The sequence below is a fragment of the Ambystoma mexicanum genome, chromosome 9 (assembly GCF_040938575.1).
Source record: "Ambystoma mexicanum isolate Mex_15411 chromosome 9, UKY_AmexF1_1, whole genome shotgun sequence".
NCBI lineage: Eukaryota > Metazoa > Chordata > Amphibia > Caudata > Ambystomatidae > Ambystoma > Ambystoma mexicanum.
This window is the reverse complement of record NC_090931.1, coordinates 553586305-553610821: the sequence shown is the minus strand read 5'-3', so window position 1 is coordinate 553610821 and position 24517 is coordinate 553586305. Positions and strand designations below refer to the sequence as shown.

At 43.8% G+C, this 24517-nt stretch overlaps 1 protein-coding gene across 1 annotated transcript in view; it reads left to right on the top strand.

The window, feature by feature from the left end:
• GDPD1 (glycerophosphodiester phosphodiesterase domain containing 1) overlaps window positions 1-24517 on the top strand; it is a 995260-nt gene that overhangs the window by 47998 nt on the left and 922745 nt on the right. Inside the window, exon 2 of the mRNA XM_069615147.1 lies at window positions 8840-8882. Within this exon, the coding sequence (XP_069471248.1) occupies window positions 8840-8882 (43 nt within the window). The remainder of the gene's footprint in view (window positions 1-8839; window positions 8883-24517) is intronic.

Sequence of the window (24517 nt, the reverse complement as noted above, 5' to 3'; positions counted from 1 at the left end):
AAATAGGTCAAACTGGAAAACGTCAAATATTTTCGACCAAGTAGACCTGAACCTCTGGAAAGAGGTTCTGGCTGGACGCTGAGGGAGCGGGAAGGGACATTGGGTTTGTTGGGGGTGAGGAGGAAGGGGTTAGGTATTTTGATGGGCAGTTGGTTTGGCGATGTTGTGCTATGTGTAGGTGGGTTGTGCTGGTCTTCGGGAGACGGGTTGTGGGGCGGGTCAGGGAGCGTACACTTCCAGGTGCGTATGGAAGGTGGCCGTGTTGTCAGACTCCAATGGATAGTCTACTTAAGGAGATGGTGGTAGGCTCCCTGAATGGTAGATGTGTTCACTCTCCCACAAAGCGCTCACTTGTGGTCCGTGAATTTACACAAGCTAAGTTAGATGTGCTTCTTATGCAGGAAACGCACTGGGTACGTGGTAAAGAACTGAGTCTTCAATCTATGGATATAGGAGAGATCTACCATGTTTCCTTTACTTCGAAAAAAAAAAGATAGGGGTGGCCTTGGCGGGCGTCCAAGGTTCCTGGGCTTGGAGGTGGAAACAGCTCTCGGAGACCCGGAAAGATGTCCTCTGTTTGTCAGAGAGCAAATTCAGGGTAACCCTCTAGCGCTGAGGGGTGGTTTACTGTCCTAATGAGGGGCAGATTCCCTTTTGGGAGGGGGGGTCAAGGAGAGGCTTCAGCTGTTTGCGTTGGGCATCCTGATAGTCAGTGGTGACTTTAATAAGGTCATAGACCCCACTAGTGACAGGAGACGGGTGGAGGTTTATAAGCCGAGTCAGCAGGATGTGGGGAATTCAAAGTATTTTTCAAGGATCAATCAGGAACGGAGTCTGGTAGATTCTCTCTCCTCCCGAAGTGCCGCAGACTCCCCACTTTACTTTTTACTCACGGGTGCATGATTAATTCTTGAGGATAGACTATATACTTGTGGAAAGCTCCATGTACAGCAATTTTTTCCGATTCGCAGGTTGACCCGGTTCCTTGGGCGGACCATGATTTAGTTTGTGTGATGGTGGGGGAGGAATGGGCGATGGAAGTGCAACGATTCCCTTTTGAAGGATAATGAAATTGCCCAATCTGTGTTGGGAGCGATAAATTAATATTTTTACTTGGAACGATAATCGCTCTGGGGCAAAGAGTTTGTTTTGGAAGCAAGACAGCGCAGCGCACACAGGTTTGAATCCTGATCGCGTGCTTAGGAACTACTTGCTGGTATTAAGCACGTTATAAATTAACAATAAAATAAATGGCAAGGTGGGTCAGTATGTCCTATGGGAAGCGTTCAAAGCCACGATCCGAGGTGTCTTAATCCGGATTGGCTCCAAAAAGAATGGATGAAGGAGGAGGGGGGCTCTCGGGGACAAGATCGCAGCGCTCCAACCAGGAAGGGACGTTAGTGCCACATATCCCAAGGAGACACAGGCACTATAAAACTGAGCTCAAGGAGTTTCTGATGAATGAAACTGAGAAGAAACTGCTGTTCCTCAAACAGATATTTACGAGCAGGAGGAAAAGGCTGACGGGATATTGGCCTGTAAACTGAGGGAGAACCAATAGGACAAGATGGTGAGGGCTATTAATCCTGGGGAGGGGCCAACCTATTACCATGTGGAGGGCATTGGGACTGATTTTAGGGCCTTGTATGAGCACCTCTACAGGTTGGAATTCACTGGTGAGGAGTCCAGTATAAGTGGCTTCCTGCACAAGTTGTTGATCCCAGGGATATCGAGGGACACAGCGTCGGTGTTGGATGCCCCGATAACAGAGGAGGAAGTCGTACAGACAAGTCTATAAAGTGGGTACGACATGGGGGACGACCGGTTCAGAGTCAAGTTCTATAAGATGTATTAGTCTACTCTTGCGCTTTTACTTTGTCAGGTTCGTCAACAGGGTCCTAGAGGGGGTATTCTCCAGGAGACAATGATGGGTGCCATCATAGTAGTGATCCCGAAGGAGGGTAGCGACCCGTTGCAGTGCTCTTCGGAACGTCCGATCTCACCCCTGAATACGGATGTCAAGATATTGGCAAAGCTATTGGGGGGGAAAAGGTTGGAAGGTCTCTTGCTGTCTCTGGTACACTGGGATCAGGTTGGGTTCATCAAGGGTAGGTAGGGCTTGGACAACATCCGGAAGTCGCTTGAATTGATGCACTTTGCACAGGAATCTGATCTTGACGCATGCATGCTCTGCATCGGTTCGGAGAAGGCCTTTAATAGGGTTGAGTGGAGGTACATGGCCATACTCTTGGAGAGTGTCATGATCACTTCCATGGTTTCTGGTTTAGATTCAGGAGTTCGGACCAGGTGGGATTCTTTGTATAGATCTGTAGGCTCTAGATCGGTTTTAGCTTTGCAAACCTGGCATTCTCACAGTCCACAGTATCAGGTTAACCATAGACTTCCATAGAAACTCAATAGTATCCCAATACCCCTAAAATGGCCGCCCTGTGGTTCACTGAGAAGTTATAATAGAGAACCAACCAGACACTGGCCATTGATGGCCATATAAGCCCGCCTCCGCAGTAACGTGCGCTTCGCGTTATGTCCTCTGACAGCGGTGTAACGCTACCAGCGCTCAGCTCACCGAACCTGCAGAATAAAAGAAAAGTAATGTTAATAACGTGAACCGCTCACAGAATATCTAAAGACCACAGACTAGTATTACCTGACCAGTTTTCTGCAGCTGCAGTCCTCCCCGTCGTAGTTCACAGTTCAGTCAACAGCCTTCAGCCGCAGCAATATTCAGAGATTTTCCGACCTCCGAAGACCTGTAAGACAAAGGTACCACAGTTAAATTACTAACGAACACTACAGAATTAAAGGTGAAGGAAAATACCATACGTGCATATGTACCTGAAGCTCCCATGAGTTTTTCCTCACATTCCAACGCTGCGCTTCACAGAAGAAAGATTTAGTTTCAAAACAAATTTACGCAGTGCAATGCTCCTTTCCCTAATACGCGCGCATACTTACCTCAATAGAAAAACCATATCAGGATACCGAAGGCACTCAGTGTTCGTGCGGTTTCATTATCGCAAGCGTGCAAACTTACCTCAAGAAAAGGTTTCATGTTTTTTCCTCTAACGCCAGTTAAAGTTTATTCTTCAGAGAACCTGCAAAAGGAAAAGAGTTATTAAAGTTAGCAAGGGAGATCTCGCCAACTTTAGAATATTTTTTCTCATAGACATCTGCCTCTACCTTTTTCTGACGAGAGACTTGTATAAAATATTAAGACACTTACCTTCAGAGGCTGTCCAGTTTTCAACAGCATCATAGTCTTCTGAACTTCAACATCTATGCGCCCCTGCGTGAAGGCAGGACGAAGAGCTCCCAAACCACAAAACGCAGGTGAGGAGAGTGTGGGCCTTAGAACTCAAAAGGGAGCTATTTCATGATGGAACGCTTGGGAGAGCCCTAGTAGAATGTACCATTCATATTAATTACAGTTCCCCCTTTCTTGTTGTTTCTCTTTTATAAGTGGGGTAAAAAAAAACAGTTTAGCAAATCAACAGCGCTTTTGGATCATTACGCTCCTGTGGAGACAAGGTTAGCGTTACATAGAGAATGGGAATAGGGGTTAAATTCCGGAAATGGGTGGGTGCGTTATACCAGGACCTGTTCGGCTGTGTCCAGGTTAATGGTGGTCTCTTGGGCCCATTCCAGGTGACACGAGGCAGGGGTGCCCCTTATCGCATTTGCTTTATGCACTCATGATGGAAACTCTTGCCATAGCTGTACGTGATCACCCGGGAATTTGGGGCATTAGAAAGGGGGACGTAGAGTTCCAACTTTTCCTGTTTGCAGATGAATATACTGGCATACTTCCGGTGTTGTTCTCCCTTAACACCTTTGGAGCCTTCTCTGGGTTGGAAATTAATAAGTCCAAGTCTGTGATGATGCCAATACAAGTCACGGATCAGGTGATTGATCAGAGAAGATTTGTGTTGAGGGTCAGGGTAGAGAGGTCCTCCATACGATATCTGGGAATTACTATATCTAGAGACCTACCTGGGCTGGTGGCAGCTAATTTCGATCCCCTTTGGAGGTTATTAAATCGCACATGGGGCGATGGGTTCACTCATTCCCTCCTGGTATGGGCGTATGACAGCTGTGAAAATGAACATCCTCCCTCGTCTCCTGTACCTTTTCACAGCACTGCCCACAATGCTTCCAGAGAGTTTCTTCAGAGAGCTCCAGGTGGCTGTGAATAGGTTTGTCTGGGAATAGGTTTGTCTGGGAAAATAAGAGTCCAAGAATTAGGAGAAGCACACTCACCCTTCTGAGGGAGGAGGGAGGTTTGGCTTCCCGGATTTTTCTTTATATTACATGGCTGCCCAATTGAGGGTGCTGGTGGAGCTTATGAGGGATGGGTGGGGGACTTACTGGACATACCTGGAGGATATGGCTGCACACCCAGCAAAGGTGAGGGACTTACTATGGGCTTAGTATGTGGCGATTCCTGATAAATTGAAGGAGCACCCATGGCTGGGGGTGTTGTGGAATGTGAAGAGGAAGGTCGAGTTTTACAGAGAGCTTATCCCCTTGGCCCTCACCCATGACATTGGTTTGGAGCCCCGATGTAGGGCTGGGGCGTAGAGGGTTCTGCCACAGGCAAGCATGGTCTGACAAGGAGTTGGAGAGGGCAGGGACAGCTGTTTAAGGATGAGGTGTTCTTGGGCTTCGATCAGGTTAGAGAGTTGTTTGGTACGGACAAGATTTTGTATTTTTGAATGCCTGCGTCTGAAGGGGATATTCTCTGATTAGAAATGGGGTGGTAACCTACAAAGACCCCGCGCTCCATTTGAGAACTATTGACACCTTGAAGTCCAGGAAAAATGCTATATCCCAGATTTCACAAGGTTCTGAGAGTGACGGAACATGCAGGATGGCTAGAACTTTAAGGCTTTTTGGAACGAGTTGGCGGGGTAGGAGATCTCTGCCGAGACGTGGGAAAGATATTTAAGATTGTTTCACAGCAACTTGTTTACTGCGGCTGTGGAGCACAACTTTAAAATGCTACAGAGATGGCACAGGGACACTTTGAGGATCTCTAGAATGTTTGCATGCTCTTCTTCTCTTTGTCCTAGGGGGTGTGGCCAGGTGGGTTCTGGGTGCACATCTGGTGGTGCTGTGCAATGGTCCAGAGGTATTGGAAGTCCTCGCTGGGTTGGATGGCTGGGGTTATTGGGGAGACCCTCCCACTGGACCCTCTTCAGATGTTGCTGTGGCTCCCTCCTAGTAATAGTGATACTTATAGATACCCTAGATTGTGGGATGCCATGCTCAGAACAGGGAGAGTGACGCTGGCTCAGAAATGGAAGAACCCAGGTATGCCTGATGGGGCCGATTGGCTACTAAAGTGGAGGGCTATGTATGCAAAATTGATGACCCTGGTCAGTTAGAGAGGAGTGGGGACCAGTGATCTGTAAATGGGGTTGGGATGTCCATTAGATGCTGGGTCATTGAGGGAGGTTGCTTTGCTGTCCTTCCTCCTTCGCCTTCGGTGCTAGGTTGAGCGAGGGCTGTAGGGGTTGTGGATTGGGGAAAATGGGGGTCCACCAGGAGGCTGTTGGGGTGTGAGAAGAGCCTAGGCCTATGTGGATAGAGTGGTGCTGAAACGTGGCACAAGGGGTGCCCAGAGTAGTTATGTGGTGTCGGCCCCTTAAAGGGGCGGAAGACCTGTCGATTTTTCTAGTGAGACCCACTTGCATGAAATCACCACTTTGTTGGGGAAGGTGTGCGGTGCGAGGGTTTGGTTTACGCAGATGTGGAAAAGCTGCTCTTGCTGTTTGTATTTTTGTTTAAATGCATAATAAAATTTAAGTTTAAATAAGCCAACTGTATAAGACAGCAAAGGACCGATTCACAAAAGCAGATGGAGTCAGAGCTTGGTGAACCCAGCTGATCCCACAAGACTTGACTGCCTAATTTAATGGCTATGGGCCTTTAAAGTGTCACGTTGCCAATGTTTGATTTTTTAATGCATTCTTCAATAATTGGGAGACACACTTTAAATTACAGAGTGGAGCTGCTTTGGAAACTGGAAGCAAACAGTTTTGAGATGCCTTCATTGTGAGACAGAAAACTGCGTATGGGGCTAAAACTTGGCTTTTTGCCAGTTTCCCCAAATAATACTTTTTTGACTTTTCAATATTTTGAGGGCAGAAATATGCAATGGTTTGTCCATTTGTGTAACATATTTGTCCTTTACATGGTTACGTTGTTGAGAAACACCATGGTCTAGTTTTGTAAGGTAAACCCTTTGACTTTCCCTGTGCTGGTGACACCTTGAGTTTAATGTGTTGCTAAAGTGTGGCCCAGTTCCTAATGTAGGCTGTACTTCTTTGGCCATGGTAAATGGATCCATCAAAGCACTGAGGAAGGAAGGCAGAAATCCTTATTGGGGGATTTGAAATGCTTTACCTGTAACTTGTATTCATGGCCCTACATTGCTTTTAGGTTGTTCTTATTTAACTGCCCATAGAAGGCAAGAACCTTTGAGGTTTTAGACCTTTCCATATATTGAGTTTATCAGGGGTTGGTCTTTCTAACCTCACCTGTAACCCAGCTCACCATTCCACACACCATAGTCCAGTATGAGTTTAGGTTTTTCTGTGTCACAATCAAAACATAACCATTGTTGATTGGTTGTAGGAAGCTTTAGCATTTTATGTGTGAATAGAAGTGGTGGATGCTGGGTTTCTACCCAACTTCTTTATTGCAAATATTGTGAACTGTGTATTCTTTGACTACACTATATTTAATACTGATGTTTTATCTTTATTAGACAATGGATTTGCACAAATACCAAACAAGAGAGCGAGAGGATTCTTATTGTGTTTGAGTATAAAAGGTGTTCTATTGCAAGTACAAATACTTGTTGATTTAGTGATGGAACTATGTTGCGAAGATATTGATAATATCTAAAATTTATCATACAAACAAGGGTAATCCGCATTGATTCCTTGAAACTCTACAGCTGTGGTCTTCAATCTTTTTAATGCTGACCCTTACCCCTGAACCCCCTTGAGTAGAAATATTGTTTATGCCCCCCGAAAGCCATAAATGCTGATATTTTCTATTAAAAACTGTCACTGTAATCCAGTTTAGAGCTTTGTTTCCTGCCTCCCCCGGGCCTCCTTTGGGCACCGGTGGGGTAGGGCCCCAGTTTTAAGGACACTGCTGTAAAGGAAGACTGGAAACAATATTGGTCTCAAAGTAAGCCTATCAGAGGGTTACTCTTGCACCTAGTGCAGCAATCCATTTCCCCCAGTGCCCTGCATCGGGCCCAACACTATTCTCTGCTGCAGAACCGGCCACGGCCCAAGGTGGGTATTTGGACCACCATAGGGTGGAACTTGGGTAGGAATATTCCAGCGATGGGGTGTTAAAATGACATGGTAATCTAAGGAACAATATTTGGGGTTGGGGAGGAACAAAGGAGGAACATAAACCACTTTAGGAAGAGATGATGCATGATTTTAACTACAACCATTCATTTAAGTGTGAAAGTAAAGCCGGAAATTGATCATATATAGGATCTGCAGTATAACAGCATCTAAGGAAGTCTTTATGTTGCCACAATCTGCGTCGGTTTGTCTGTAATGTTCTGCACAAATGTCAAAGCGTTGGAAATACTGAGAAAAAACACAAACTAGAAATGATTGACATTAACACGATGTGGTCCTATCATTATTCTTTGTTATAATTTGTTATTAAGTTACTGAATGTAAATTGTAAATGGCTGTGTGCTATTATGGAATTTTATGTTTTTTAAAAAAAAGATGAACTGATTTAGAAATGCTAACTCCTGACTGATGATAAAGCTTTAGTTCGGTTACCAACCTTAAAAGCACAAACACATTGCTGTATCAGACAGTCAAATAATTAATATACAACAATACATATTTCTCTAGAACACAGCTATACTATTGCCATATAGTTAAGATAGCCAGTGCTCCAGATAAGATTTAGAAGTGGGAGTATTCTACTCTCTAGTTTTGAAAGTTAGGGAATAAAAAGTGCTTTTCCCAATGGGTGTATTTTATAAGCGAGTAACCCTGTTTTTGACTGTAAAACAAAATGTTTTTTCTAATATTGCTTTGTACTTAATTATTCATGCAGATTAAAAGATCAATGTTTACCTCTTTGGCTCAGAAAGTATTAATAATAGTTTCTTTCCATGGTACGACATGCACTAGAGAAACATACGCATGGATGTGCGATAGCACGGACAACAGCACTGATATCTTATTTTTGGCCGAAGTCTCGTCACTCCCTATATATATTTTTTTTGGGGGGGGGGGGGGTGGAGTGGGAGTATTTGCCTATTTAGTATGCGCTAAAGTGGCTGATAACAACCCTTGTTTGTAGGGATGAAGACAGCTACTCATATTATTAATATATAAACTGCAGAGGGCTCGAAATAAGAACCACCAATATGTAAATAATTTCCTGAAACGTATGTGAGTCATGATGCCATACAGCACAGTCGCCAACTTACTGCAGCCTTTGGAATTTAGGTAATGCTGAAATATAGGCGACGATTATTTTAAAATTGTGTTTTATAATCTTAATTGAATATGACTAATAGTGCCAATCAACTGTCTGGCAAAGGCATTTGGTTTTTCGTACGTCTCAAGGCTATTATATAAATGGCAATTTTATGAACATCCTTCTGGTCAGTCATAGATAGTAAGTTGAGGAATGTGATTCGATAGACTAATGTTTTTTGCCTTCTGCTATTTTTCATGCTACTTCATTGTCCCTAACACACCAGCCGTTGGATGTAAACAAATAGAACCCCCAGACTTATAGTATCCTTCTGTTTTTACAGGTGCTGGAGAGAATTTGGAAAATACAATGGCTGCCTTTCACCAGTGAGTATAAAAGTGCCTGAAAAGCAACTTAACTAAAATGTTAGTTGGAAATTATACTCGTCTTCGCTCTTAATTCTTCTCCTTTCTGTCTCACTCCCCACCTTCAACGGAACCTCTCCCCAATTAAATTCTTTAGCCTCTAAAGCAGCATTGTATACTACCAGGACAATAAAAGCTTCTAATATATATTTGTACTTTTGGTCATATTAGGATAGTCCCTGTCCTAATATCACTGAAACTTGCAGAGACTAGGTATGTTTACCCTTAACTAGAACTGGCATTTAGGCACAGGTTGCCTAAATTGAAGCTGGTATTACATTACTTTAGTGCTTAGACTGATGCATCAGCTTTTTGTATACTTCCATCTCAAATCACATATCTACAAGTTCAGATCAGTGCGGCCTATTTATGGAAATGTCCGCCAAGTATGTCTTTCTGGGAGGCTGTTGAAGAGAATGCTGCTGGCACAAAAGGCATACCTACGAATGCTGCAGGGTTAGTTGTTGTTGGAGAAGTTACCTTACTTGGTTGTAATCCCACAACACCAATGTTGGCACATAGTAATAATATGCACGCAGACATAATACTCTGTTCTCAGACCTTGTGCTGCAAGCTGAAATCTACACTCCCACTGCTGGACTCAATATGCGCAAATAATAATAATACATGTACTTTCCTGAGTTAACCTGCACGTTTCCGGGTGGAAGAGGATTAATATTTATTTGCTTTATGCAACAAATGTCTTCAAAACATAGACAAAAAGATATCCATGAAACCACATAAACAGACTTACCAATTTCCATTATCAAGAAACCAAATGAAATGGAAACGCTAATTTCATGTATCTTTCTGCACTACTAGCTAAAAACGAAAACTACATCAGAATACGTTGTGGATCTGCCATAAAAACTCAGCCAGTGTCTTTCATCTCAAGCTATCATTCTTTAGGCATTGTTTCAGATTTCTTGTGTTTAGATTCTTGTTAAAAGGTCATAAGAATCGGAACATGGTGCACTTTCTTTTCATTACAATTGGGACAATTGGCAGATATAACTATTTTCCATGAAGGCAGGAGAGTCGTTATTGGCAAGATACCGAATGTAAATTTTAGGAAAAACATGTGTACGTACTTGGGGTGAAGCATGTCAAGAAATGTTTTATAACCAAGGACAGTCTTACACTGGACGTACACATCTACATAATTAAGATGATTTTAAAGCTTATTAGCATAGCCAGATGTGTTGGCATTTACTTATGGATAATGGGTGCTCCCATATCATAGATATCAAAATGAGAGCACTTTTGGTGTCGGAATTCAAGAACTATCTGTTATGCATATTTACTTCTATAAATATAGATGAATGATTGCGCAAGTACACAACCCTGTCAGACTTTTTTTCCAATTTCTTTTTTAATGTATTTTTCAAATTGTACAATTCAACACTGTAGTAAACTAGCAAGACAGAAAAAAAACACAAAAGGATTACTCTTAGCATGTGTATCATTTCCCATGTATTGTATTTCTTTCTGCGTTACCCCTTGCAGCATCCTGGTTCGAATACAATTTCTTCGTGGATGTCCTGTATACCCCATTCTATGCCTCCATTGGAGATTGCAAGAGTTGAAAGTGGAAACACATTGAATATAGACAATTAACTTATAAGCAGTTTCCCTCAACACTATTATCTTTCAAGTTGTTTTCTTCTCGTTGTTCCCCAGAGGTTAGGATTGCTTCTGACCTAAAGGGATTCTTTTCAACGCAGCATTTCTTTCCCAACTTGTAGGTACCGCTTACGGTCTTGATAGTCAGTGACTGCTGGCAAACCACTGTATTTCTTACAATTTCATTAACTTGACGGGTTAAACTCTCCTTAGCTGCCCTTTCCCATGCCTTAAACCATGTTCTCTTTTCCTTTTTTCCACTCCTCCTCCATATTCACACCCCGTCCTTCCCCCTTCCATCACTTCCTCCAATTTCTTCTAGTTTGGGTTTTAGACATGCATAACACTTATACAAGACCTCACCAGTGTGTTATCACCAATTGCACTTCACATTGACCTGTGAGCGGCACCCTCATGGTGTGGCCCTACGCAATATTAGGGTGATAACCTTTAACTAATTAAAGAAAACTGAAGATTTCTTGAGCCGCCAGTCTGTGGCGAATTACTAGTGGGAAATGAACACCCATGTTCTTATCAAGCTTTTCCAGCAATGGGGTTCTCCAACGGTGGACCTCTTTGCAACTACAACAAACAGAAAACTATTACTCTATGCTTCCAGGGACGGTCTCAGAGCATCTTCCCTGGGGGATGCCCTTGAGATTCATTTCGACAACATGAAGGCTTATGCATTCTCGCCTTTGCTGTTTCATCGGTCTCTCAGGAGTGTCTCCAACTGCACTCTCCTCTTCATAGCTCCATGTTGGCCAGCCAGGTTCTGGTTTTCAGAGCTGCAGCACCTATCAATATGCGACCTGATCAGGTAGGCGCAGATTCCAGACTTCCTCTACCAGAACAATTACCAGGTGTGGCACCCCTCCCCACAATCTTTCAGCTTGGTGGCCCGGTACCTGAGTTCAAGTCCTTAGTACAGTTTAACTGTTTGGAGGATAATATGCACATAATTCAGGCGACACCTAAGCCTTCTACGATGGCTCAGTACACAAGTAAATGGCTTTGTTTTTGTCATTGGTGTCTAGCTAAACAGCTTCATCCTCAACAGGCTTTTGACTGTCTTGTCTTTTATATCAGAACTTGTGGCCTCTGTCATCCACATCTTGTCTATCAGCCGTTGCAGCTTATCTGTCTACAAACACTTGCTCTTTTTCTCTGGCAAACCCAGTAATCAAGAGGCATTTCGCAGGTCTTCTTCCCCTCTTTCCGCTGGTCAGGCCTTCTCACCCGAAATGGGATCTGAACGTTGTTGTTATCTCTTTGTCATAAGCCATTTGAACCAATGGCCACTACCGGGCTCAGATTTCTTTCTTGGAAAGTGGCCTTCTTGATTGCGGTTACATCTGCAAGAAGAATAAGTGAGCTTCAAGCTCTCTGTTGAACATCCGTTCATAACTTTCCACAAGGATAAGGTTGTGCTTTGCACTCATCCTTCTTTCCTTCCAAAAATTGTCTGAGTTCCACATAAATCAATCCATATCCTTATTGGTTTTCTTTCCTAACCTGGTCTCCGATGCAGAGAGAGTTCTACATAAAACTTCGGAGCTCGTCTGACATCTAGTTTATCTCGACGGAACTAGCAAACTTAGAAGTTCTTCACAGTTCTGTTACTTTCATTGACCCAAGAGGGAAACTGGCTCCAAATAGTTTCCATCTCATGCTTGATTGCTTCATGTATCTCAGAGGCTTATACAATTCAAGGCCTTCAGTCCCCAACGGGCATTCATGCACATTTGGTCTGTGGCAAAGCGGCTGCTGTTGTCTTCCAGAAATATGTTCCTTGGGAGTCCATAGCCAAAGCTGCTACGTGGGCTTCTCCCTCAGCTTTTTGTACACACTGTCTTGACCTGCACTCCTGGGCTGATGCCCAGTTTTAGACCAGGCAGTTCTTTAGAACCTGTTCCAGTAAGGGAAATTTCCATCCTCCTGTTTCTTTGGTCAGTTCTTGAGAATCTCCAAAAAGTATGGAGGAAAGGGGACGGGACGTAGGAGTATAACTAAGTTACTCACCGTAGTGACTACCTTACTCCTAGTCCATAGTCTCGTTTCCTCCGTATGCCCGCCGTCCCCTCTAAAAGGTATCCTCTATTTTGCTAATGGTTATTTGACTTTGGCGATAGAAAAGGACTCAAGGGCGATGTGTGGGGCGCAGCTCAGGAAGGCAGGGCTACAGTCACGTGCTGTGAACCCCGTAAAAAAAATTTAATTTTTTTTTGATGCTACAAAAGTGCTCCGGTCCCGTCCCGATGGACGAATGTCCCAAAAGTATGGCAGAAACGGGGCTATGGACTAGGAGTAATGTAGTCGGTACGGTGAGTAACTTTATTATTTTCCACGTCCGAGAGCTGGTATAGGGCACCGGGGCAGTCTGAGTCTGCACACCTTCCTTCTAGCCAGCACTTGACCAGTAGGCCCTGGTATTTGTAGATGTCCTTGTCAACCCTACGTGCACCTAGTATTCGCCCGACCTTCCAATCTAGGGATTAGTGCAGTCATTCTGTTACGTCACCATTATGCTGTTGAATTGGAATTTACCTGTTCACTGGCAGACCTTCTATTATATCACAGAAGCTCTAGCTGGCCTGAGCAGTACTTTTTCATATAATATTAGATCTGCCAGGTCATTGGAAGATGAGGGCTGTCTTCTGTCCTGGGATATGGGTGCTTTACAGAATAGAGAGCATATTGTAATGAAGTACCTAGCACTACAATCTACAAGGGTGTCGTTGTTTGGCAGATTTGCGCATGATTCATCTTTTGGTTATATCAAATTAATATTGGGACAGGGTCACAAGTGGCCAAGAAACTACTTTCATGATTGCACTCATAAAACTACTCTGGGCAGCAGGGCTGTTACCAGTAAAAGAAAAAATAGACCCTACCTCACCCTACCCTGTACCAACCCACATTGCTTTTCACCTCCAACTGCTCAGCACGTCTTGATGCTGTTCCTCCACACAGCTTCACAAGCCACTGACCTTGCCTGTCCCATGTCTGATAACTGCCTCACACCCCCAATTTAAATTCCAACACAGTGCCCCAATACCTCATCATCTCACATCCCGTGATACTAACTCTTACACCTTGAATCTGCCTCCATTCATGTTAATGTTCCTCACATTGCCTCATACCCCCTCATTCATACTAATAAGGAACTAGAACTGCCTTCTGTTAACCATGGCACTGCCTCACACCCCCTTAACCTGATCTATATTCTTTCATTACCTCCAGCACTCTTCGACTTACTCACCTGTCCAACATCCACTCATACACTCTCACATACCTTCACATTGCACCATAATAATCCCTCACATTTTCTTATGTTTTTTGGAAACTGGTTAGTAAGACGGGCGTGCTTTTAAACCTATCCCTAACGTGATGTGTAGTGTACCCAAAATCCCTTACGTATCGAGATCCCTCGGCTTTTTTTCCACCCAGCTAGCTGGTCTCCCTGTGCGGAGCTCCTATATTGCAAACGTTTATTACTCTTTGTCCGCGACCGTTGGCCTTCGACTTCCCTTCAACGACTACTTGTGCATCCTACGGTCGGAGACGACTACAAATCCTGGCAGCTGGTGCTTCGATTGACACTATCGAATGCATGGTCTTGGCCCTCCAGCCAGGTCTATATGGTAGGGAGAGTGGGGCCCGGGGTTCTGATTCATTGTAGAATGCCTTTTTTTGGCCCCCCTCTTTTCCCTTCTGGTCTCGCTGTTGCTTCTCACCTCTGCTATGTAGAGGACCCCTAAAGTTTTGCCCGTCCTGCAATGGCAAATAGCCGTGGAAGGACACATACAGAAAAAGATTGTACTGCTATTTCGACCCGTATTCATAGTATTGGAAAGGATTTAGGCAGCTTCATTATTTTTCGCCAGAATATTGCTTCAAGTATAGGCCATATTTTCTCAGACAGATTTAATAACGTTTCGCTTCCGTATGGCAGGATCGGGATAACCTTACTCCTGTAGAATATGATGATTGGTCAGAACGAAAATTTACCGTATTTTTCATGAAGTTTGTATCCTTGTCTCGCCAGCGCCATTCCTTTTTTTTTTCTTAGTTGGAACTCCCATTCTTCTTCATCCATTGTCTGGCTGATGGCAATTCCCAGATACTTATAGGAGGAAACTATATTAATTAGGCAGCCATTGATATGTATCACTGATTTCCTTTCCTTTTTGTTTTGGTTTGATAATAGCCATAATTTTGATTTTCTTTATGTTTATTTTTACATCATTTCTTGCCATGTAATCTGCAAGCGTTCCAAGACACTGTTGTAGGCGTTTTGGTGTTTTATCAAGCAGTATGATGTCATCTGCGTACATCATTAATGGCAGCCTTGTTGAATTTATTCTTGGCGGATTTATTCCACTAGACATCATTTCACAAGGGAGATCTGATGTGAACAATTTAAAAAGGGATGCCGCCAGCGGGCAGCCTTATTTCAGCCCATTCCAGGTCTCAATATAGGCGGTCATTTGCCAGTCTCCAGTTAACCTTACTCGTATTTTAGTTGAAGAATAGAGTAACTTTATTGGTTGTAATATGTGTGCGGGGCAGTTCCACTTTTCCAATTTGTTCCATAACAGCTGGTGGTTGACAGTCGAACGCAAGATGGAGATCAACAAAGGCTATCCAGACCTGTTAGTTTGAGGTCTTAGCTTCATGTTTTATAAATTCAGGAGAAAGAGATTGATATTTGTACCAACAGCATGGACAAAACCAGTCTGGCGAGGAGCAAATCTTTTTTTTCCGTGGCCCACTCCGTTAAGGCCCTCAATAGGATGGTTGCAAATATTTTCCCTGGAGGGTCTAATAGATCAATTGGCCTATAATTTGTTGGATTCTGTCTCCTTGTTTAAAGATTGGTATTAGGATAGCCAGTCTCCAAGTTGAAGGTATTTGGTTCAGTTGGTTGATCAATGATCATTTTTAATCTCAAATCCGCCCATATCTCGGGCGACTCTTTGAATTTTTTCATTTGTTAGGCCATCTGGCCCTGGAGCACGCGAGTTATTGAGTTTCATGATTATTTGCAATATTTGGTCTCTTGTTGTAACTTGCCATCTATTCAATTTAGGTTGAGCTTTGGGTTCTGGGTTTTCCCTCTTCTTATATAGGTCAGCGAAGTATTCCAGCCATCGAGCTTTGATAACATTTTGTCTCATCCGGTGCTGAGAGGACTGTTGGATTTAAGAGACTCCATCGGTCTCGAGTGTTACGATTGCTGAGGCAAGACAGCATCTGTTCTGAGTCCCGTTGTAGCATCGTGCTTTTATGTGCTCTTATCCAATTACGATAGTTTTGTTTGGCTGTATGAATTGCAAGCTGGGTTTCTTTAGTTTTTAACTTGTTTAATTGTGTGCATAGTTTATGAATCTTTTTTTTTGTTTTTCTTTTTTTTTTAACTCGCAATTAACAGATCACAACTATGAATATGTTTCTTGTTTTATCTTTTTGAATCTTTTTTCTGTTGATAATAAGGCTCAAACAACCACTCATAGTTTAATTTATCAGGATCCTCTTTATCTGATGCTTGATAGGTCTTTGTTAAACCTGATAAGTCTACTGGTTTTATTCTCAGTCTGAAAGCTTTTGCATTCAATTCCATAAAGGGAAGTGTAATTTTCTCCTGGAATTGGTCTTGTTCTGACCCTGTCATTGAAAGCATGCGATGATCACTGTTAGTATTAATTATTGTCTCTGTTTTTGTCAATACCTTCGCAATGTTCGCTGAGACATATATGTAGTCCAGTACTGCCTCAGATGTACCTTGTTGTTTTGAATTCTGGAAGGTTCCAACATGACTCTATTTTCTTGTTCTCATTTCTTTCCCCCAAGTTTTGGCTCTCCGAGACAGATCACTCTTATCCCTTTGGTTTCCACATTTGTCGAAAATGTGGATATTCAAGTCTCCACATATTACTATATCAATTGCCTTATGCTTGTTGGCAATTCTATCTAGTTCTGTTAGAAATAGATCTATGTATTGCGATTCGTTGACCGCTACTGGATTCCAATACATATTAAATACAACTAGACACGTGGCCTCTTTCCATTGCTCATGGTTTTGTTTTTGTAGCACTACGTATTGAATCCATGGGTTCAAGTTTCTCGATTCAATTGGTGTCCAAAATGAAGGTCTTTCTTTCTTTCTGTTGTGCCAAGGCTGGGTTAGTAAAGATGTTCTATCCTTCGCACGTGGACACATGACACAGCCATGCCTCTTGTTGACCTATTAAACGATGTTCTATCCTTCGCACGTGGACGCATGACACAGCCATGTCTCTTGTAGACCTATTATTTGGGACTGTTGTAATTTAGGATGAGATTGGTGAAAAAGATGTCTATTCCCTCTTGTGTTCCATGAGGTCAGTGTTAATTATTCATTGTGCTTCTCCTCTAGTTATGAGGACGCAGAAGACTTTCTCTTTCTTTTCTTTGAAGCAAATACTCTCTTCAGATATATTTAGTTGTAGACGTGCCCTGTTAGGTGTAAGATTAGTCTTCCATTCTATAGGACAAGGATATGTAATGAGAGTCCTTGTTTCTTGTAGAGGCGAGATTTGTATCCGTCTTCTTAAATTCCCCCCTAAATGGTGGTTGATTGTCCCTTTTATTCATCAGAGATTCATATATTGTCCTCTGGTCTTTATCCCTCTTCCAAGTGCACTTGAATCCAATGCATTGTATCTGTTCAGTTGCTTTTAAGATTTCTTGCATGGTTGTAATTCAACTTTATCAAGTGTATAGTCTTCTAAGAATTTGACCAGTTTTATGTCCTGTGTTCGTATATGCTTCAAATCTGGAATGGCTCTGGTTATTCGCAAGATGCTAGTACAATTTAATGTGACCGCAGGAATTGACGGTTGTTGATGGGTCATTGTTATCACGTATTTCTCTTGCAGTTTTAGTGGGTGTACAAATGTTGGTGTTTTCAGCTGTGGATATACAAAGCTCCTCTCTTCTTTAGTTAGAAGACGTAGTCAATTTAACGCCAAAATATTAGTACGTTCTCTTGTTGATTTCCGATCTTGTTTTTCTATCATATTTGCTCCCTCTAATTTTGTGTTTTCCATGCTGTGATCGCTATCCAACTCCTCATCTGATATATTGATGCAGGTGAGGTCTATTTGTTGCTTAGCATTCGGATGAATATTTGGATATTTGTCCAAAAGGATCATGTCTTTGACATTCTGCTCTTGATCTACAGCGGAGCTATCTGACTTGTACTCCTCTATATAAGTGGACAGTTCCAGTAGCTCAGCTTGTTGTTGTTCCTCCTCCTTGTTGCGCTTCTATCTGCAGCGTAGGTACAGCATCTGTCTTTTTTTTTTTCTTGCTTGGTGTCGTGGGTGTTTTTCCTCACGTAGTTTCTGGGTAGTGGTTTGAGCCACTAATAGCCCTACCTGTCTGAGGGATATTCAGATTTCTTAGGAGCGCATGAGATACTGTTTGGCGTTTCTCATGCTTGCTTTCGTTATTAACCTTTCCTTTTACATTTCTTTTGCCGTGGTGTTTCAAGAATACATCAAAAGGCTGAGAATATTTTCGTAAAATGGGTTGTGTCTCTGCTGTTAATTGTGTTAGCTCTAGGTGAGGCGTTGCTATGGAGTTTATAATCTCCAACTGTGTACTTTTTTGTACATTGGCACTCTGTTCAGGGAGTTTCACTGAGTAGGAAGGTTCAGTCAACTTTGTGGTTATCTTCGTCATCTCTTTCGTGAGTGACATTATGGCAGAGTTGGCCTGTATTCGCTCCATTCGATCCGCGCTGGCAATTTCAGCCAATCTATTTTTTCATGTTCGACTCGTTTCAGCCTCAATATCTAAACGCTGTTGTATTTGACAGATAAAATTCTCAAGATGGATCTGTTTGGTATGCATCAGGGCGATCAGAATCGCCTGATCCTTGATAGCTTCAACGTTTGCCTCATGATGTTTCAAGTATGGAATTAATGACTGCGACGTTGTTGTAATCAGTAGGTTTTGGCGTTCCATCATTGTTGTTGGTAGACGGGCCATAGTGGGATGCTCTTTCACTTCTGAAAACAGACGATCAGATGTATAAGTCTCTGAGAGGGGTCCTTGTTCTTTCTTCATTTGTTGTTCAATCTGCTTGAGTTTTATCCTGAAATTCCATTGATTTGTCCTTCGAGGAAAAGAAGGAATTTTCATCTTTCTGGTTAGGTGCCGGAGTTGAAGTGTGGCACTTTGTTTTCGTTTTTATAACTTTGAGGTTATCTTCTCACTCTCCCCATTGTTCATGGGGGCTCATGAGTGAGTTCAGTTCCGTCATGTCCAGAAGAAAGGCGCGCTGCTCTGTTTGGCTTTTGCTGTTCTACTTCATACATCTGTAGGCTTTTTGATTGTTTTCTTTTCTTGGAATTGTAGCCACAGTGCTCTTGCATGTAAAGCTTTCGCTTTCCTTTGAGTTGTTTTCATTTTTATCTGAATACAGTAACTGGTTCATAGTTTTTCCATGCTCATTTCTTTGTGTTGAGCTGTCAAGAGATTTATCTGCTGTACAGGAAATTTCGGTATGGGGGGGAGGTCTTGTAATTGGTTTCCTTTTCCTTGTTTTCTAGCTGCATCAAGTGGCTGTAGTACCTCAGCAGAGGCAGTTGTGGGCAACTTCTGTACAGCATCATTTCTTGATGATTCTTCCGGTTCCTCGGGGCGAGCAGCTGAATGTCTCTGCTCCCTCCACTGCGTGTTGCATGGACTCTCCATCCACATCCCCATGCCGCTCGCCCATGCTCGTGGCAAGCGTCTCTGCACTCGAGGGGCTCCCTGCCTCTCCTCACATGTCAGGGCCTCCCCCAAACACTGACAGCTCTCCCGCCGATGGAGGCAGGGCTGCGACACAGTCACCACTCGAGGCAGCCGAGTGTGGAGACAATGAGCCTTGAGGTAAGGCGGAACACTGGGGTTGCAGCCCCGACTTGGCATTCGTGTCATGCAATAGTGTTTTGGTGTTTGACAAAACAGTTGTACCTGAAGTTTGTATATGTTTAACATCTTTGGTAGTCATTACGTCATTCCAGCTATTCGAGAATGACTCGAAAACAGCAATTGTTGCGTTATGTCCGCTTACCTTAGTTTCCCGCACCGATGTATTATTCAAGGTCTGAGTGTCTGCACTGGTCTTTGTTCGAACCAGTGGGCAGGATACAGTCTTCTCTTTTGCCTGTGTGGCGAAAGCTTGTAGAATTGAGGGTTGTTTCTTAATATTCGCCATTATTGCAATTCTACTCGGTTTCGTTTACCCTCTCAGCCGAGTCCTATGTCTAGACAGATTCAGCAAGTGGGGAGGCTGTTTCGTTTCACCACTGTTCCTCTTAGGGCTCATAATGAAGGCAAGGAAGGAATGAATTGACCACTTGTATCAGTGCCTGAAGGGCACAGGTATACTGGGGCACTAAGGCACAGTGTCTTTCCAACACAAATCCAAAGGATTATAAAGGGTCGCAGAGTTGGTCTTAGAGCCCGAAGACCTTAAGACTCTGCGTCTGACTCCGCGGGTTCTGTGAGGTTTTAACTTCCTCTCACCAAAGGCAATGGGCGTAGAAAGTGGACTGGAAAGACTGTAGAATCCTTCAGAGTCTGGACACCCAAGACTCTGTGTCTGACTTTGAACCTATGCATAAGGCGAGTCTTAAAGCACTCACTTAAAAGACCGCCTGTCTGGTGGCAGTCACCTCAATAAGAATTAGTAAACTGCAGGCCCTTTCAGTTCTAGAGCCATTTGTCACAATTCACAAATATAAAGTGGTTCTGCATGCTCACCCACGGTTTGCGCCTAAATTAATTTCAAAATTCCATGTGAACCAGTCAATAGAATTACCCACCTTCTTCCAGAACCCCACTAACGTGGCAGAAAGAAGCCTCCACACACTTGATGTGAGGAGAGCGGTCGTATGTTATGTGGAAAAAACGAAACCACCAAGAAAAACAAACCATGTTTTCGTTTCAGTGGCCGCTGGTAGACAAGGGGATCCTGTCTCTAAATCAGCCATTTCAAAGTAGATTGTAAACTGCATCACACTATGCTACACTCTTGCAAAGAGAGATCTGCCCTTCAAGCATAGAGCGCACTCTACTCGGGACACTGGAGATTCCATAGCATTCATTGCAAATGTTCCTCTCAAGTCCATTTGTAAGGCAGCAACCTGGAGTTCTGTACACACCTTTAGAAAACACCACTGCCTAGATACTCACTCTAGGTCTGATTCTCAGGTGGGAAAAGCGGTACTAAGACATATCTTTACTACTGTTTCTTCAGACATCCCACCCCAGCTCTGTGTACTGCTCGCTAGTTTATGCACAGCATGTGATTCTAAGCAGATTCACAAGCGTCAGAAGACATTAATTACTTACTGTAATAGCATTTCTGATGATTGTATCTGCTTAGATTCACATGCGCCCACACTTCCTCCCCTCTTGGAGTCGAAGGAACATAGACATCTTACTCCTTTCTTTCTCTGTACTCACTCACGATATTCATAGGTTCCCTCACGGCAGAAAAAACACAACCAGAGGGACCTCGACGCATGAGGGATTCTGGGTACACTACACGTCATGTTAGCGGTAGTGTTACAAGCACGCCCATGTCGACGTCCCCTTTCGCTCCTCGAAAGACAAGATGCAATACTCCGCCATTAAACTAGATGTCGGGCTATATGCACAGCATGTGAATCTAAGCAGATACAATCATCAGAAATGCTATTACGGTAGGTAATGTATATCGTTCTGTACGGATCCTTTTTATTAACTGCTAATATTTGTATATCTGAATCTTTTCTGTATGAACTGTATTTCAAAGGGATTGTGTCCTCTGACGTTTTCCTTATCTTTGATGCTACCCATCCCAGCTTGCTGGCCTCGGAAATCTTTTCAGTAGAGGGCACTGCGCGTCGATGTCCTTCGAGTTGATGTCCCTCGACAGCCTCCGTCTCGGCGCCGACGTAACCGTGCGTATAAATACTCGTGCAGCGTCTGTTGCTCAGTTCCGTTCTTCCGTGCTTCGTGGGCCTCGGAAACGTGTTGCTCAGTTCTTTCTTCAAGAAGATTCAGACTTATTCTTCGAAGATATCATCTTAATTTGATGGCTTCTTCATCCGAACCATTGACCCCTCGGTCCGGCTTCAAAAAGTGTTGTGACTGTGGGAAGAAAATGTCGTTGACGGATTCTCACAGGATCTGTTTGTGGTGCCTGGGATCGGAGCATCACTGTTCGGAATGCGAGGACTGTATGTCCATGACGGCGAAAGCCTTGAAGGAGCGTAAGGTGAAGCTAGAAAGAGGTAACACTCTTAAATCTCTTACTCCCTCAAAAGTTTCTTCGGCAGAGTCGAGACATTCATCTCCTCGTTGTCATAAGAAACATTCCCGTTCAAGATCTCGAAGCGGTTCCCATCCGTCTTCGAGATCGAGACACTCTAAGAGGCATCGTAGATCTCCCTCTTCGTCTTCTTCTGTCTCTCCAGAAAGGGTCACCTGCCCCACGAAACACAGCTCTCCGGCTAAGTGGGAGGAATTCCGTAAGAAAATGCTTAGCGTCTTCGAGAAAGCGGCCTCGACCCCCTCGGAGAGCTCTAAAGGTGATACCCTGGGTGAAAGACCCAATAAATCAAAACGCTGCAAGTCGTTCCACCCGGCAAGAGAAACTACCCGAGAGCGTCATGAACCCTCGAATAAAGGCAGTAAGACTGCGTCATCGACGCAGTCGTCGAAGGTTTCTTCGACTCATAAATCTGCGTCATCAACGCCGTTGTCGAAGAGCCCTTGACGCATAAATCGGTTGCGTCAACGCCGTCTTCGATGCCACTGTCGACTTTGATAAAGGACAGGCCTACAACTGTCGCTACATCTCACAGTAGGTGTCGAGGACCTCGACCATGACGTCAAGAATGCCATCGACTATTTTGAAGACGGAGTAGGATTCCGATCCTCTCGAGTACATCGAGGTCTCTTCAAACTTTTTTCACGCCCTTTTCGAGTTTGTCTAAGTCTGCGACTTCCACGTCGACAACCTCAACGTTTTCCCAACCAGTGACAACAAATTTGGCTCCTTCTGCTCTAGACATGGGTTTTAAACCACATCCTAGGTCTGACTATTTTAGAGTCTTGTCCTCCAATATATGAGGAAGGTGAGGATTCCGACCATGAGAGACCTTCTGGTTTACAAAGGACCACTACACCCATACCAGAGGAATTTATCTCTGAAGAGAACAGGTTGAAGGACCTTCAAGACCCCTTACATGAGGCAAGTGGTTTAGATACTTCTCCAGAAGTAGTTTGCTAAACCAGACCCTGGGGAACATGCTGAGACCCCTTATAGGGGTTCTGATGGGCAGAATAATCAAATTCATGGGGTGGTCTACACCTACACCCTCATTTCAGCATGATGACCTTACTGATATTTTAGATAAAGGTCCACAGGAGGATCCTGTTGTCCCCTTTCATTCTGCTCTGCACAGAAACATTTCTGCAAATTGGGAAACTCCGGAAGTTATCCCTGCAGTTAACAAGAGACTGTCTGCTAAATACAGGGTATCTGTTACAGATCCTGAATATTTGAGCAAACATCCAACTCCAGAGAGTTTGGTTGTACAAGCAGCAACTTAATCAAACAGAAGATCTGCATACCCTACTATTCCACAGGACAGGTATGATAAGATGTGATGCTATGTCAAAAAAAGTATTTTCAGAATGTAGCATGGCGCTTAAAACTATTAACGCCACTTGCACGCTTGCAAGATTCAGCCATACACTTTGGGAGTGTGCTTCATCAGCGACTGACTGTCTCCCAGAAGGAGAAGAAAGGGAAGCATTTTTAAACATCAAGGATGGAAAAGATGCAATGTGCGAGTACCTTCAAACAGGCATTGATTCTGCTGACAGTATCAGCAGGGCCATGTCGGCAAGTACCACAATCCGCAGATTTGCGTGGTATCGGAAGTCTGGTTTTGCTCCAGATGTACAAGCTAGACTTTTGAACATGCCTTTTGACGGCACTTCTTTGTTTGGTAAGAAGGCTGATGACAGCCTGGAGAGATTACAAACATCCAAGGCACCCGTGAAATCTCTTGGGGCTGTAATCCGACAGACTCCGAATCGCCCATCGGGAACCTCCTGGAGGGGTAGGTCCTTTCGCTTTAACTCCGCATTCGGAAAAGGTAGAGGAAAGCCAGCTCAAAGGGGCCAGAAACGATTCACCCATGGTGGATGGGGAAAAGTTACAAAAACGGCAGCAGCAGGTGCCACTTTACCCTCGGCAACTGCGTCAGCCGCTTCTAAACCCCTCTGAGGTCTTCCCTCACAAGACACAGGTAGGTGGCAGGTTAACTCAACATCTGGCAGAATGGCAGGCTATTACGTCAGATGCTTGGGCATTGGAGACAGTTGCCCAAGGTTACTGCCTGCTCTTCCTACACACCCTTCCGAGTCATCCACCGGGGAACAATTCTTTGAAGTTTCTAGATCCGCTCCTTATGCAGGAGATTGTAGACCTGCTAGAGAGGTGCCATAGAACTGGTACATGTAGAGGATAGGAACAAGGGTTGGTATTCCCCCTTACTTCCTAGTACCAAAGAAGGACGGTGGACTGAGATCCATCTTGGACTTACGAGAATTGAACAAATTCCTAAGGAAGGACAAGTTCAAGATGGTAACTCTTTCTCAGATCCTTTAGGCCCTCCAGCTTCAGGACTGGTTGGTATCTCTACACCTTCAGGGTGCTTATTTCCATGTGCCAAACCATCTCAAACACAGGAAATACCTGAGGTTCGCAATTGGCAACTCTCATTATCAATTTCGAGTTCTGCCATTTGGGCTGACCTCCGCCCGAGGGTCTTCACCAAGCTAATGTCGGTAGTGGCTGCAAGTCTAAGGAGGGAAGGGATCCACGTCTACCCTACCTGGACGATTGCTTGATCAGAGCAGTATCTTCGGAACAA